The sequence below is a fragment of the Gadus macrocephalus genome, chromosome 14, assembly GCF_031168955.1.
Source record: "Gadus macrocephalus chromosome 14, ASM3116895v1".
Taxonomy (NCBI): Eukaryota; Metazoa; Chordata; class Actinopteri; order Gadiformes; family Gadidae; genus Gadus; species Gadus macrocephalus.
This window is the reverse complement of record NC_082395.1, coordinates 13362357-13378059: the sequence shown is the minus strand read 5'-3', so window position 1 is coordinate 13378059 and position 15703 is coordinate 13362357. Positions and strand designations below refer to the sequence as shown.

Sequence of the window (15703 nt, the reverse complement as noted above, 5' to 3'; positions counted from 1 at the left end):
CCTTTGATCTTCTGTCCTGTTCCATCTGACTTTGTCTTGTTCTGCTCCTTAATCGACTCATCTGCCCCTCTCCGTCTCCTCCTGCAGCTGTTGAACTGCATCATGGATATGGTGGAGAAGACGCGGCGGTCACTGACCGTCCTGCGGCGTTGCCCAGGAGGCGGACCGTGAGGAGATGAACCACTGGATCCGTCGCTATAGCGACGTGGAAGAGATGAAAAAAGGTGGGAGCAACGGACAGCACCGCCCTCCTACCCTTCCTCACCCTCCTCTACCTCATCCCAACTTGAACACAGCTAACAGCGGCGATGCGCAAACTGCCATAGGTACACTCGCACACACACTCGCACACAACCTCTCCATACACATGTACTGCACAGCAGTAGCTGTGGTTGTATGACGAGAAGCTGCTGGGCACTAGTAGTGTGTGTTTGTTTGTGTGCAAGCGTTCAACGTGTGATCATTCTGCATGATGAATGTGTGCCTGTGTGTGTGTGTGTGTCTGCGTGTTAGCATGTGTGTAATGTAGGACTTAGTGTATACTGAATGCTTATTTCAGAGATCCACCGAGACTTCCTCCACAGACCTGTGTCGGGTTACCTGCCGGAGGAAATCTGGAGGAAATCTGGTAGGAACACACACACACACACACAAACACACAGATAGAAACAGACACCAACTGCCCCATCGTTCTGATCCCCGTCCCAGACCCACCCCAGTGTGGCAGTGCATTCAGTCCCCCACAGCAGCGAATCAGTTCACACTGGTTTAGTTAACAACCAGTTCAGTTCTTTCTTTTCTTTATACCCATCATATTAAGTTAAGTGTAATAATATTTTGTAATTATTCAACTGAATCAGGTTGGGAGAGCCTTATACAAAACCATATGCTATATTATAACACACTAAATATATTTACAATATTAGTTTATGAAGTGTTACTGAATTTTTTTACTGAAAGATCCAGTGACGCTTGTTGAGGAAAATTGCATTTTACCGACTTGGTTTGGTCTGAAAGTGGCAGTTAAGGATCGTTGGAGGAGAATCTTTGCCTTCCAACACACAAAACTCTCTGAGTGTGCGCTTGCGTCCCACGGACACACGGAAATTCTCATTCGGACCCCTAGAGGAACAAGTTTAAGAACCTGCCTGTACGACGGTACAAAGCACAAGGCCGACCAGATGTCTCTCAGCAGGCATGACCCGACCCTCCTCCTCGTCCTCCCCCAGGCCCTAGTGCTAGGAGGGTTCAGTACTACTCAGTTTCTACCGCTGCTGTTTTACTGCATTTGCACTCTTTTAATTGCAGTTATGTTTTCCTGCAGGTACGACAAGCATCCCACTCTCCCCGGCACTGAAACATCTCCAGCACAAACAGGGTGAGTTACACACATCGCCTTACCACTCTCACCCCTCACACAGGGGGAGAGAGAGAGGGGGAGAGAGAGAGAGAGAGAGAGAGAGAGAGAGAGAGAGAGAGAGAGAGAGAGAGAGAGAGAGAGAGAGAGAGAGAGAGGAGAGAGAGAGAGAGAGAGAGAGAGAGAGAGAGAGAGAGAGAGAGAAAGAGAGAGGTGTTAGTTTGTATTTGTTGTGTTCATATTTTACTATGTGTGTGCATAAGCATGTGGGTGTGTGGTAGCTTATATTAGCATGGGTGTACTTAGCATATGCTAATTTGGCTGTGTGAGTATGTGTTTATATTTTTGTGTTAAAACGTGTGAGTGTCGTCTCTATCTGCAGATGGCCCGGTCAGGGCCGGTTCTGGAGCTTCTCTGTGTGTAATTAAAGCGAGTCGTGTTCTCTTTGCTGTGGCTCCTATAGTTAGACCACAGTGCTTCATAATAAAGCAGTGAACAGAGCATGGGAGCCCTCCCCAGCAGAGTTAAAACAGTAATATCGCTGCCCCCGTGTTTTCCATTAAGCACTAATTGCCCCAGCATCTGCTGCTGCGTCTCCTTGATAAGAATTAATTAAATTTGCAAACCAATCGTTGAGGCACACGTTAATCCTGATCAGTAAGGAGAGGACAGAGGGAGACCGGAGATAGGAGGGGCGGGGTAAGGGGGACACAGGGGGAGAGGACAGAGAGAGGATGGGAGGGAAGAGAGAGGGGGGAGAAGGGGACAGAGGGGGAGAAAGACAATGAGAGAGAGAGAGAGACGGGAGATAGAATAGGAGACAAGAGGAGAGGGAGAGACAGAGGGGGGGGAAAGTACAGAAGGGTAGAGAGAGGGAGAGAGAAAGAGGGGAGACTGAGGGGGAGGAGGAAATGAAGGGTGAAGGTGAAGACAGAATGAGGAAACGTACTGAGCTGTGTGTGTGTGTGTGTGTGTGTGTGTGTGTGTGTGTGTGTGTGTGTGTTGTTTTGCGCACACTCACACACGCACACGCACACGCACACGCACACTCACACACACGCACACACACACACACACACACACACACACACACACACACACACGCACACGCACACACACACACACACACTGCTGGAATTGTTGAGGAAGAGAAATCAGAATGAGACAATAAGACAGGTTCTGTCATCATTCCTGAGCCAAAAAATACTAAGTTGTTTAAATGTGTTGTTATTTTCTTCTCAGTTGGCCATATAGTGTTATATATATATATTATTATATATGTGGTAAGTATGGCTCTGACTCAAAAATAATAATAATACCTATTCATGTAACAGAACTAATTCTAAATGTAACTCGCTCTGTTAATGTTGATTTGAAACTTTGGGTGCCACAGTTAGTCTTTAAAATCACCAAACTTCATTAATACTCAGTTATGAGTGATGAAAGCCAGAAATCCCAGAACATTGGCGAAGATCCAAAATTGGAGGAAGCAGCGATTAGGAGACATGTGCTATTGTCGGCTTTGAGGAGGGAGTGTGACTGGATGTGTGAATGAATGTTTAAAGTCTGCTATCTCAATCAGACAGAAGGGCCTGCATGTTGGATGATGTACATCTGTTAAGAAGTGGGAAGTGGAACATCATGAGTGCTTAGACACGCTGAATAATGTCAGCAACTAACCCGTCTCTTTCTCTATCTTTTACTCCTTCGTTTCTTCACCCCCCCCTTTACTCCTCCATCTTTCTACTTATATATTCTCTCTCTCTCTCTCTCTCTCTCTCTCTCTCTCTCTCTCTCTCTCTCTCTCTCTCTCTCTCTCTCTCTCTCTCTCTCTCTCTCTCTCTCTCTCTCTCTCTCTCTCTCTCTCTCTCTCTCTCTCTCTCTCTCTCTCTCTCTCTCTCTCTCTCTCTCACTCTCTCTCTCTCTCTCTCTCTCTCTCTCTCTCTCTCTCTCTCTCTCTCTCTCTCTCTCTCTCTCTCTCTCGCTCTCTCGCTCCACCCTCCAGAGGAAGCAGTGAATGAGGTGAAGCGGCAGGCGGTATCTGAGCTCCAGAAGGCGGTATCGGACGCAGAGAGAAAGGCCCACGATATGATCACAGCGGAGCGGTCTAAGATGGAGCGAGCCCTTGCAGAGGCAAAGAGACAAGCCTCCGAGGACGCTCTGACCGTCATCAACCAGCAGGAGGACTCCAGTGAAGTGAGCACCACACACAGACATACATACAGACATACAAAAACACACACACATACACACAAAAACATGCATGCCGACAAACACAAAACCCAAAGACACACACACACACACAGACGAAGACACGCATATATTCTCAAAATATCAAATGTCATATTCAATCACAAATACATCATGCGACATAGACACACTCACACGGGCATATTGAAAACACAACATGCACACAAACAAACATTCCGACATACAAAACCACATTTGCACAAACATACAACAACGCCGGTAGCAACACTAAACTCCTCTCCCCTGATTGGGGGGTTCTCCGGGGCAGCATTCTGGCAGCAGGGAGCCATGTCTTTACCAAAGCCCTGCCTCTTTCCCCCCACTGTCCCTCCAGAGCTGCTGGAACTGTGGGCGCAAGGCCAGCGAGACGTGTAGCGGCTGTAACACCGCGCGCTACTGCGGCTCCTTCTGCCAGCACAAGGACTGGGAGAAGCACCACCACGTGTGTGGCAAGGGCCTGCAGGGCCTCCCGGGAAGCAGCGCTGTGCCGCTGGGCACCCCCTCCTCCTCCGCCACCTCAGCCAACCCCGGAGCGCCCCCCTCCCACGGTGAGAGCGCCCCCCAGGGCACCCTCTCTCTGGTGGGTCAGGGCGCCTTGTCGTCCGTCTCCCTCAGCCCCAAAGAGAGCAGCTCCAGCGGCGCCTCGCGATCCACGACCCCCGCGACCCCCGCACTGCTCGACGCCGCCTCACGCTGACACCGAGCTACGCGCCCCCCCCCCCCCCCCCCCTCACCTTGACCACCATCCCTGCTGACCCCCACATTGTGTGCCCCTCTCGAAACGGCTGCTACAGTGCCCACACTCCATAGAAAACCAAACAGAGGAACCCACAGCCCCCTCTAGCCCTCTCAATTCACTACTAGTCCCTCCCCGCGCCTCCGACTCCTTCCTCCCCTTTCTCTTGGAGAGAGCTCTGTTGAGAACATTTGTCTGGTCCAAGATTCGTCCTCCGTCGCTTATCTCAAGCTTCAAAGCATTACGAGTCCTCACACACATGCTGACCCCTACAGCTCTCGCCACAGACTGCTCGCTCTCTCTCACCTCATCTGGTTTGCAGATGATATGAGTCTTTATGTAAAATATCATGAAGATAATAGTGAGACCATAGCCTGGCGCAGGGAACACTCTTCCTCACAGTTCAGCCAACATCAAGAAGCGCTTGGACAGAACAGCCCTTTAATTCAGCACCAGAGAATGTGTGTCAGAGAGGCCGAAACCAACATGTGCACTAGCTATTTATTCCCCTCTTAGTGTTGGCACTTCCTGTATGGCATCTGTAAGGAGATAAGTAAGAGACAGTCTTTGAAATGGTTTTAGGTTCAACAGAGACTCGACTAAATATCGATCTGAAATGTCTTTCTTTGGCTTTAAGGGATCTCGGTGAAGAAAACTCCAAATATTCTGAAGGAAAACTAGTAGCGATATTGCCGATGATAATAAATTATTTTTAAGCTATCAACTACCTTGCTAGTGAGCCAAGAATCGACACCAGACCTCTCCACACCACGGTGAACCCAAATGATTTCAAATATAATGAAAAAAAAAGAAAGAATAATAATAATAACGATGATCCAAACTTTGTATTACACTGCCAAAGTGAAAAATAAGGACAAAGGAGGAGCACTCATCTTTAAAACCAAACGTCAACCGCACGTCCTCTGCTGACCGGCCAGCATAGGAGAGCCGGTGCTGGAGTCCTGTAATCAGAGTCGCACTGTGTCTGACCTACTTGGACAGTACGGCAGTGCTGGAGAACACAGACAACATTGGCGTGAAGATGGCTGCAGGCTGGTCGGCTGCAGTGTTTGTGATGCTGATTTTTTTTTTTTAAAACACAATCCAAATGAAAAGATAGTAATGAAGAGGCTGCTCTGTCGAAGTCACAAGGCGGAGAACAAGGAGCTTCCCAAAAACCTAAAAACAAACCCTTTTGTCAAAGGAAGCGTTGCAAAGAGTGGAAGATGGAAAATTGGAACCTCTTGTTTATAAGTTGACTGACATTTTCTTTTATATAATGCTACGCTGAAAAGGGAGATCTTTCATTCTCTCCCACTTTTACCAAAGCATGTAAAAGTAAGCGACTGACTTGGTTCTCCTCTATAGTCCTCCTACCTCCCGTGTCATACAACCCCGACCCCTAACCCCAGCTTTGGACCGCGCCTCTGAGCAGTTGGGTGGAAAGGGATCAATCCTTTGTGTAGATATTCTCCCTCACTTTTCTCATTACATTTTTTGCTCAATGTCTTGTGTCGCTGACGTTCACCAGCGCTGCCGTCTTTTGACTCCAGAGAGACGATTCATTTTGTTCACTTTCTTTTATTTTTCTTATCATTTATTTTATTTGTTTGGTTCGGGCTCAGCTGTGAAAGCAGATCAAGAAGACTCTTTCATGAAAGGAAAGCCTCACGTACTTATTGTTTGATTTGTTGTATCTATATTAATGAGATGAAATTCCTCCTCTTGTAGAATATTTTGTATTGCTCGCATTGTAAGAGGATGAGAGGACAGAGGTGCAATATGAAACTAATTCAGCTACTGAATGGTACCTCAGCAACTGCCCATAGGGTATCATATAATATAGATACATATAAATATATTTAAAGCAACATCAGTTACTTCATGTGAATGTACATAGTATTTAAAGAGGTCCAAAAAATGTGTTTGCCAAATATCAGAAACCTTTAATGATTTTCTCACATTTCAGATTTTATTTCCTTTTCAAATTCAGCATTTTTCTTTTGTGTAAGCATTTTCCCTTTTTTTTATTTTTTATTATAAGGTTGTAGGAAGGTGTAAAAGTTGCTCCCTGGGAAATCTTAAGTGAACGACGTTGCCCTTTATAGTCTAATCAAGAATGGATACAGTAGATGACAGATTACATGACAAAAGCTTGATTGAATAACAACCTTGAAAAATTGCATTATCCACACTATAATACCACCAAAAAAAACTATCGTGCAACGCCCGGTGCAAACAAACATGATGTTCAATTGGCCATGCCTCACATTCACTTTGAATTGGACATGATATCACATTGGGTAAAGGATTGTGGAAAGGCTTGAAGCGAAATGAGGGGGCGGAGCTAAAGTTTAACTTCAGTTAACTTTATGCAAATGAGCGCGTAGTGTGCATTGCATCTGGCCATATTATTTGACAATCTAAATTCTGTGAGTATTGGCGACCATACGGACTTGTGGGGAATTTCATTTGCTAATTGAATGCCCTTCCATTGACAAAATTGTAAGCTCAACTAGAAAAGTGCAAACGGGTGCGGGGCGATGACACGCGATGCCACCAGTCTGCTCAGGCCTGGCTATTTTGCGCGAGAACCTGGTAAGAAGGCACCGTGAAAAAATATCTATCGGCTGACAAAACTCACCACAACATCACAACAGTCCAATCAATCAACCAACCATACTAGTTTCAAGAAATTCCTCAACATACAAATTTGCGGTTTGAGGTTAAAGCTGGAGTCATGATATCCCTCTATGTGACTGCACCCTCGCCTTAATTTTCACCAACATTCACATCCAGTTGCAAGGAAGGATCCTCATATAGGTGTACTGTGTGTGTCTTTGTGTTTGGTTTGATTTGACCATTAGCCATCATTTGTCACTGTGTTTGTGTCCCTTTGGGTTTGATGAAACCACTACTCTGAGAAGCCGCTCCTCCATAGTCCCATACCACTAGCTACCTCCCGTGGCCAGACAGCAGGCCCAGCGCGGCCCTCCCTGGGTTGGATGTCTGAAGCGGGGCTGGACACACAGATGGGTGGACATACGCTAAAACTGGGGACAAGCAAAACCCGGATTAATCGGAACAGGGTTTTCCGAAGCGTTTGAAAGGAATTGTCATTAGTTATCAAATGTCACAATCTCTGCTATTTTTTATTATCGACCCACAAAACAGGTTTTGGTCTTGGAATACACTCTCGATATAGCATATGCTACGTATATATTTTTGTGTTTGTATGCGCATTACCCATTAACCAAATGTCCACAATAACATTTACCGTCCAAAACCAATACAAGCACAGACCAAAGTACCACTGCATTGCTATTGACAGCTCAATTTTGATGTGATGTGAATTGTCAGACCAGAAATAATGAGGATAGATGTTTATGTCTATGCCAAATAACCAAAGTGTCTGGAATACACACTCACACTCAGAGCTCATGGGGGAAGAACATTCCGGGGTAGACCCAGTTTTTGATTAACCAAGGCAATCAAACTGCTTGTGTCGTAGATACTGGGGGAAGTATTCAAACTAATACTAAAGGGAAAAACGAAGAGTACCATCTCTCTTTGTTTAGCTCCCAGTGTGGGGTGTTCTTACATGACGAGGCTCTGCAGAGAAATAGTGAATGCATTTTGAGTGTGATTTTGTGTGAATGAACTTTCGTTTTTTCTCTTTTCTCTGTCTATGTACAAGACTACTTGAAAACGCTAGAGCTTTAATGAAACACCCTGTAAACAGTCGAACAGTAGATGTGTGTAAATGATAGCCAAACAAAAAGAGGTGGTAGCGACCTACAGAGTGCGCCTACAGCCTGAAACCATGACAATTCCTTTCACTATCCCATCGCTCGTGTACACATCCCTGTCTTAGGAGACTCTGCCCACATGTCAACCAAACCATGCCAAAATGAATGACCACTTACAAATGACCAAAATCCAACCAAAAGCTAAAATACCTTCTTCCTCTCATTATTCTTTTATTTGTTTATCCATGGCTTCCGTGTGATGGTTAAGCATTCAGACACATACATTGAGGTCAGACGGCAAACACAGTAGAAAGTGCACCTATCAGTCTTTATATCGTTCAGTATCTGTCCCTGCCCTCAGGTTTAATCCTGTTTGACCACTTGATTACCTGATTACCAAGCTAACCAGATTTGTGCTGGGTAAACTATGTCATGTTGTATTTCTTTCTCCCTCATTTTGTGAAAATACTTCAGATGGTGAGAATATAATGACGGCTCTGTTGTGAAATCCATCCGAAAGGGTTTCAAATCATTATTTATTTGTTCAATATAGATTTTTCTAATATACAGTACATAAGGGCAAAACGCATGTGTGACATACTGACTGATTTCCCGAACTTATGTATAGATAATGAACTCTGAGCGCTTCTAAGGTGCAGTGGCGCCATGTCTCCTGTAAAGTAAGGATCCCACGCTGTATGGATCTCAATATGGTGTCAGGAAAGCACCTGAAGAACAGCGCTTCCTAAAAGCCATGGCTCCGGGCGGCCCTGTTTCTACCTTCACACCACGTTAATAGGAAACTCCGGGTTTTCTGAGTGTAGGAAGCATTATAAACTGTATTGTGCAATACATTATTACAGAAAAAATTAATAATGTTTCTTTAGGAAAGTTTGGCGCTTCAACGATTTTCGTTCTCTTTGAGGGTCCTGTTACTATTTTTAGATCAAGTGAACTGTGCCAGATAATTAAAATCTGATTTTTATTATTTATTTCTTGCATGCTTTCCTCCCTGTGGCTCGTAGCGCTCTTTAACTGTTGGCTCCGTTGGATGTGTGAAGCTGTAAAACATTCAGGTTTATGTCTGTGATGAACAATGTAACTGTGTAATTAAAATATAAAATCAAATATTAACCATGCCCTTGTCTGGTCATTTTATATAGATCTATATGCAACAGCCTAATGAAAACATATTGAAAACCCAACCCAACCTGAACTTCTTTTTGATAATCAAGGCTTAACTAAAAGTGTAATATCTAATATCTCTGTGTTCAAAATCGATATCTAGGCTACATCACAACCTTCCACACATCAGCTCGGCCTGAAAATATCTACATAGACAAATGATCAATGCAAAGCAATTAATATAATATTTTACCGTTAAACTTGGCATATGTATGACATTGTCTTCCTTTAGCCTATGTGAAAGTTATCTTTTATAGCAAGTTATCATAAATTCTATGCTCTTTTTAACTGTCGTGAAGAAGTCACCTAAATGTCCCCACCGGGTTTAAATCGACCAATCAGCAGTATCATTGGATGTGCATTGTCCAAAGGTGATTCTAATCAGCAGCACCGTTCAGTTATTGATGAGTTTAGCATACTTCCTCATCGTCCATTATTTATCTCGAGCTCTTTTTTTATAAGTTGGCTCTCGCAAGATGATCAGAGGGCTGGTCTGCTGCGGAATGTGACAAGCGTACAAGTCTTTTGCTGAAAAATCCAAAAACTTTTATTTTTGTTTGGAGAGGATTGAGCAAAAAGCGGTGTTGCAGAGAGGTTGTTTGGACAGCTGTCATGTTGGAACTGTGATAATGATGATGATGGAAAACAACGACACGTTCGATTACCTGGATGGCGTGGATGGCGGGGGATATTTTAACGAGGACCCGGTAGGTCTATTATTCAATGGGATTTTCGAGGTTGGCGTCACTTTTGTCGTTACATCTCTATGCCGAGTTAAACTAATGCATAATAAATACTAAACATTGTTTAAAAAAATTCATGCATTCTAAGAAGGCGTTTTTTGATACATTTTGTGCTGCACGTTGCGACGAGGACAAAAAGTATTCTGTTAAAGGGCACAAGAAGCGCCTGCGCACTGCATCCTGGATGTGGTCTTTTTGGTCCAGCTGTAGCATTCCGCATTTCCACACTGGAACCATGGGGAAGCGCGTGTCGTTATGACAGAATATTTCTCGTCAGGCATTATACGCAGATACTAGTATTGGGACACGCTGCCTCATCAATGACGGGTTGAGACGGATTCGGTTATTGCATTGAAATCGCTTTAGTTTATGTCTACGATTGCGTTACCGTGTGTGTCAGGAGCTGGCAGCCATCAAGGCCCGGGTGCTGGAGCTGGAGATGGAAGAAGAGGCTGAGAGGATGAGAGAGGAGGAGCACTGCGAGTCCGCAGAGATGCAGCTGCTTTCCGGCAGCCCCCAGCCCGGTAAGACGGCAGGGAAAGGGTGTCTGGTCGCACACATAACAACTTAAGAGTTGCATGTGTTCAGGAATGAGTCTTTTCAAAGAATCGTTAACTGTTCTGTATGCATAGACGTCGATACAGTTTTATGGAACCGTTTTAGCACGTTTCTGTCAGGTATGCTAAGACAAGTCGCCTGGAGTCAGGTGAGGTTGCTCGAGCGTCCATCATTTGGCCAACACCTGTGTCGCATCGCTAGGGATCAAAAGCGGCTCCCACATGTTCCGACAATTATTTAATAAGGGTGTTAAACTCTGCCCACCCTCAACCAGCTAGGTGCACCAAAGGGAAACTACCCCCCCTCCCACGTGCCTTTGCATATTTTACACCTATTAGTTCTTAAATTTCTTTCAGGAATCATATTTGTCGTTTCTTTTAAGAAAATAAAGTTACCAATTGACGGGAAGCCAGTGTTCATTTGGCCCCCTTTTTTGTAGTCCAAAAGGTAGGATGGTTTATCTGTGTCTATGTGTGGTTCCCCGCGGTCAGGGCTCTTCTACAACATGACCCACGAGGAGAGGATCGACGCGGACAACCGGTCTGTCTACGTAGGAAATGTAAGCCCTGCCTAAGACCTTATATCTTTAGGACTGTAGTTTGTTTATTTTTAACGTGTTTTTGTTTCCCAGGTGGACTATGGCGCAACAGCAGACGAGCTGGAGATCCACTTCAATGGCTGTGGGCCTGTCAATAGGGTCACCATACTATGCGACCGCTTCTCTGGACACCCAAAGGGGTGGGTCTATCCTCTACCATCCCATCATCTCCCCCTACCCTCGTCAACCCTAACCACACCCGTCCAGGCCTCCACCACCCACAACCATCTTACCCTTGTCGCTAATTTATCACTGCCTGGAACACCCGTTTGGTATTGCAAGTGGCATGCGCACGTTAAACGTTCATATCAATGCTACAGTACAAGGCCTGTAAGTTCTTCTGGGCTCTTTTTCCGCCGCCACAGCTTTGCCTACATCGAGTTCTCGGACAGAGATTCGGTGCAGAGCGCCATCGGTCTGGACGAGACTCTGTTCCGGGGCAGGGTGCTCAAGGTGGGTGGCGTTTACTTTGGGCAATGATTTGATATTAACTGCATTTCAATGGTTTCCGCATGGTTCTTTATAACTTTAAGTAGACATTATCTTTCCTTAAGTGCTTTTAAGTCACTGACAATTTTGTACGGCAATAAATAAATGGCTAATAATAAAGTCCCTTGGGTATGCTGTAAAAATCTGCCTCGCTTAAAATGTTTGCATGGCTGCAGTAGAAGGTGCCTATTTCCAACATTAACGCTACAAGCTCATTCCTTAGCTCCTACCTTCGTGCTGCAGTGAGGTGTTTGATGTTCTGTTGGTCTGGCCCGCAGGTGATGCCCAAACGGACCAACATGCCAGGCATAAGCACCACAGACCGCGGCGGGCCCCGTGGTGGTGGTCGCTCCAGAGGGCGCGGGCCTCGCCCCCCGCGCTACCACAACGGCTTCCAGGGTCGCTTCCGCTACCAGTCGGCCCGGCCCCCCCACCCTGTGCCCCACCCTTACTATGGAGGCCCCCCCGCAGGGAAGCGGCAGTGGGGACCCCCGGAGTACCGTGAACAAACCTCCAAACGCTACCCTTGCCTCCTCCTCATCACCCCGCCATCGGAGGAGGGTGGCCCAGGGCCAAGCGGCCACCACTACCCCCAGCAGCGCTAGCATTAGATTTATAGGTGCTAGGGTTAGCATTAGTGCTACTTTGGGGCTACTGTGGCGGGAAGTCGCAGAAATGTGGAGCATTCAAAAACTTCAGTGACTTTTTTTTGTTTTTTATGAACTGTCTTCATTCCAGTGGTGGCCGGGTTACAGGAGGTCTTGCGTCATGAGGGGCGGAACGCACAGATAAAATGTGGGGTTAATCATTCATTCCCACCCCACCTACTGGACAAGTGACCACAGGGGTCATGTTGACCTTTTTAATGTCCTGTGCCGTAGGCCCGAGGAAGGGAACCCATGGGCTTGGGGTCCGTCTGGTGGCTGGCTACGGGACGGTGAGCCAGACCAATCTGTTCCATAGTGCTAACCTCCAGCTTTGTGTTTTACTCTCGGCGCTATGCATGATGCAAGCACCTAGCGAGGGCCTGGCTCTGCCATGTCAGTCAGGACGTCCTCTGCAGTGGTTTTGAGTTGCAAGCATGTCGATGGCTGCAACCGCAAGCGCATGTGAAAATCACGGCGCCATTTCGTGTCTTTTTACGTTTGCTGCGAATGTATTGTTGACCGTGTTGTAATTTATATTGTATATAATTTTCTCATGTGTTTATAATTTACCAGATTACGTTTCATAAGTGAAAATCATAAATAAAAATAATCTATTTATCTTGACTCTTGTATAAGACATTGGAAGGATTCACACATGCATTAGTGTATATAAATGCTTTCCTTTATTTAACAATACATTTTCACACGGACACAAGGATGTGAATCTTAATGTAGGGACATTATGTACAGTAGACGTTGGATGCGGGGAGGCTTCAGCTGACTTGTACCATCATTCCAGATACCATGCCTTCAAACACCCTGGAGAAAAGATCAGATGGGTCGATTACCATCTGGGTACACTAATGTACCCAACAGTCACTTGTGTATTGTATCCCTATTTGAAAACCTAAATTTATCTTCAGAATTCGGCCTTAACTTTTTTTCTTTACCTAGGCAATTAGTGTTGATACAGCCTTCATTGAGTTACAGATGCTTAGTCTGTATAACTTACTTGGACTGGACGGGATCTCCAGGGTTGTAGAAAGGGTTGCACATCACATCTGTGAAGGAGTTGTGTAGTTTCCTGAACATCTGGAAAAATAAATATCCACAACAGATTAATCAAAATATAGATTAGTTTACAGATTTGATAGGTTTGTGGGCATATTTTTTATTAAAATGGGTATTCCTGGACATTTGGAGTATGATCAACATTTATATTTATATGTTTTGTCTTAGTATAAAGCACAGCTTCTTTGATGGTACCACTGCACGTTTTTTTTTTGGGGGGGGGTTAGGACGGGATCAAAAAGTATGTCAAATTTGTTGTTTTACTTGGAAGACGTACAGGGTATTGATTGAGTGGATGAAGGAGGTAGGTATTAGTAGCAAGCAACAAGGGTGTATTTCTAATGGAAATCTCTTCTACAACTTATGATTTTGGCTGACCTAGAGAGAGCGAGATGACTTACACTTCGGATCTCATTGTCCCGTAATGATGTATTGGAGGAGTCGACAACGATGACAAACTTCACCTTGGAGTTAGTCACATAGCCATATCTGATCAGTGTTAAAACACAACGATGTAGGTATGATGTACACACAACTCACCCCCATAATTAGGGGGGGTGTAGGGTATAATGGCTAGAGTGTTTGGCTTCAAGCCAAAGGCTACTGGGCTTGATCCGTCTACATATTGACATTCTTTAGCATGAAACGTAGCCCCTTAATGACATGAATCAGCGATCACTAGGTCGCTTTGGATAAAGCCGTTATTGCGATGATTTAGCAGATCTTTTTATCCAAAGCGGTTTACAGTCAATTCAAAGGGGTTCCGGCATCTTGCTCAAGGATGCATACAGACTACCATTGATATTAGGGATATTACTAAAAAGGGATATCATAACTACTATACCCATCTGGTGATTGAGACTAGGACTGTAGCCACCCATATTACCAATAGAACAAATCTTAGTCTACTGTTGTACCAACTCTACAACCAATAGATTGGTTGATGGGTGAAAAAGATATTCAAAATTAATATACAAGTTATCGTTAGATAACTTGTATACATTAATTTCAGATCCACTCAGTCCAACAAGTCTAATATGTTCATATTCCAGCCTGTGGTGTGTCTTGTGATTAGTTTGGAGAAGACTAAATGTTCATCAAGTTACAACTAGCAGTCTTCACAACTTTGAAGTTGGGTTCAAAGTTGTGTAAAATCACTGAAAAAATGTGTTAGTAAATTACAATTAGTAAAAAATCTGTCTGCATTTGTCCCTCCCACCCCCAAAATAATGCATTAAGAAGCACTTTTTCCTTTAGAAAGAAACAACAGTGATTGTCTGACAAATGAGAATTTGGGGGAAAGGACCAACCAATCGGCAGCCCTAATTGAGAAATGAAGGATACACTTTGTAGTCTTCGGTGGGGTAAAGGAGCCCCAAGTACAGCTCTCTCTGGTCAGCCATGGCCTTGCCTGCTGCTGAGATCTTCTCCTCCACAACGTCCAAAGAGGTGTGGACCGTGTAGTGGAACTTCAACTCATTCTGTGTAGGGACACTCCGGATGTACAGCGGGTAGTTCTGAGAACGACACAGCGAGAATAGGGATTCCAAACCAAGGATATGCAAGCAGGTTCTAGTAGAACGTTTAAAGACTTAGACTTTGCTTTTAATTACAACGAGAAAATAGTTTATTGCTGCTGATAAATAAATATAAGTATTTCCCAGCCTCTACCATTTTTAACACTTGGGCCACTAGAATACGCTAAATAATGATAGTATCATATTGGGCAAACTGGTTTGGTTTAAGGATTAGAAATTCTGAAATGCTTAAAGCTTTCAAGTTCTGTCCTGCTATACTGGAAGAGCATGGTATTATCACTGTCAGGGTTAGGAGTTCGAGTCACTAGTGGGCCCAACTCCATACTAAGAATCTTGTATGCACTCGGAGTATCATAAAAAGGTCGTTCGATGGCGTCCACCAAATCACACATTATGAAGCAACATCAACTCAATCGCATTGTTGTACCTTGAACCTCTTTGGATCTGTTAGCTTTTTCAAAGTGGTAATAAGCTAAAAAGCTGACGTTTCAAAACAGAAACACAACCCCTCTAAAAGTATGCACAAATTACAAAGAAATACGTTATTACAGATTAATGTTACCTCCTTTGCGATCACTGCTATGCACACCGCCATGTTGTCTTCTTTTCTGTCAGACGCTGTCACGTGACCGTGTGTCTTGACGTCAACAAGGAAAACAGTTTTACGTTTTACGTTTAATGCTTATACATTTTTTTATTTGTTCTATGGTAATTGCTGAGTAAATAATCGTACAATTAAAAGTTATTCAGGGATATAATAACAAATGGTTCATTTAGTTTGC

General features: G+C 44.5%; 3 protein-coding genes across 5 annotated transcripts; 2 read left to right on the top strand and 1 right to left on the bottom strand.

The window, feature by feature from the left end:
* Positions 1-30: 30 nt before the first annotated feature.
* cbfa2t3 (CBFA2/RUNX1 partner transcriptional co-repressor 3) lies at positions 31-9231 on the top strand (the record flags this gene model as incomplete). The annotated part of the gene is given in 6 exon segments (XM_060072026.1): positions 31-153; positions 155-326; positions 560-628; positions 1325-1378; positions 3363-3553; positions 3942-9231. Coding segments are annotated over 6 exon segments (972 nt in total), but the record flags the coding sequence as incomplete, so codon positions are not given.
* Positions 9232-9618: 387 nt separating this feature from the next.
* Positions 9619-12936, top strand: pabpn1l (PABPN1 like, cytoplasmic). 3 transcript variants are annotated; one of them, XM_060072374.1, is made up of 6 exons: positions 9619-9984; positions 10421-10544; positions 11070-11137; positions 11210-11448; positions 11542-11629; positions 11944-12936. In XM_060072374.1, exons 1-6 carry the CDS (start codon positions 9907-9909, stop codon positions 12268-12270), a joined length of 924 nt encoding a protein of 307 aa, XP_059928357.1. In that variant the 5' UTR covers positions 9619-9906; the 3' UTR covers positions 12271-12936. The 3 variants fall into 3 exon arrangements, with proteins under 3 accessions (XP_059928357.1, XP_059928359.1, XP_059928358.1); XM_060072376.1 differs by having other exon boundaries at positions 9620-9984; positions 10424-10544; positions 11210-11316; XM_060072375.1 differs by having other exon boundaries at positions 9622-9984; positions 11210-11316.
* A 41-nt stretch (positions 12937-12977) lies between these two features.
* On the bottom strand, positions 12978-15641 carry trappc2l (trafficking protein particle complex subunit 2L). The gene is made up of 5 exons (XM_060072382.1): positions 15484-15641; positions 14728-14900; positions 13785-13872; positions 13325-13404; positions 12978-13131 (listed from the first exon to the last, which is right to left on the bottom strand). The coding sequence occupies exons 1-5, from the start codon at positions 15514-15516 to the stop codon at positions 13086-13088; spliced, it is 420 nt and encodes a 139-aa protein (XP_059928365.1). The 5' UTR covers positions 15517-15641; the 3' UTR covers positions 12978-13085.
* Positions 15642-15703: the final 62 nt, after the last annotated feature.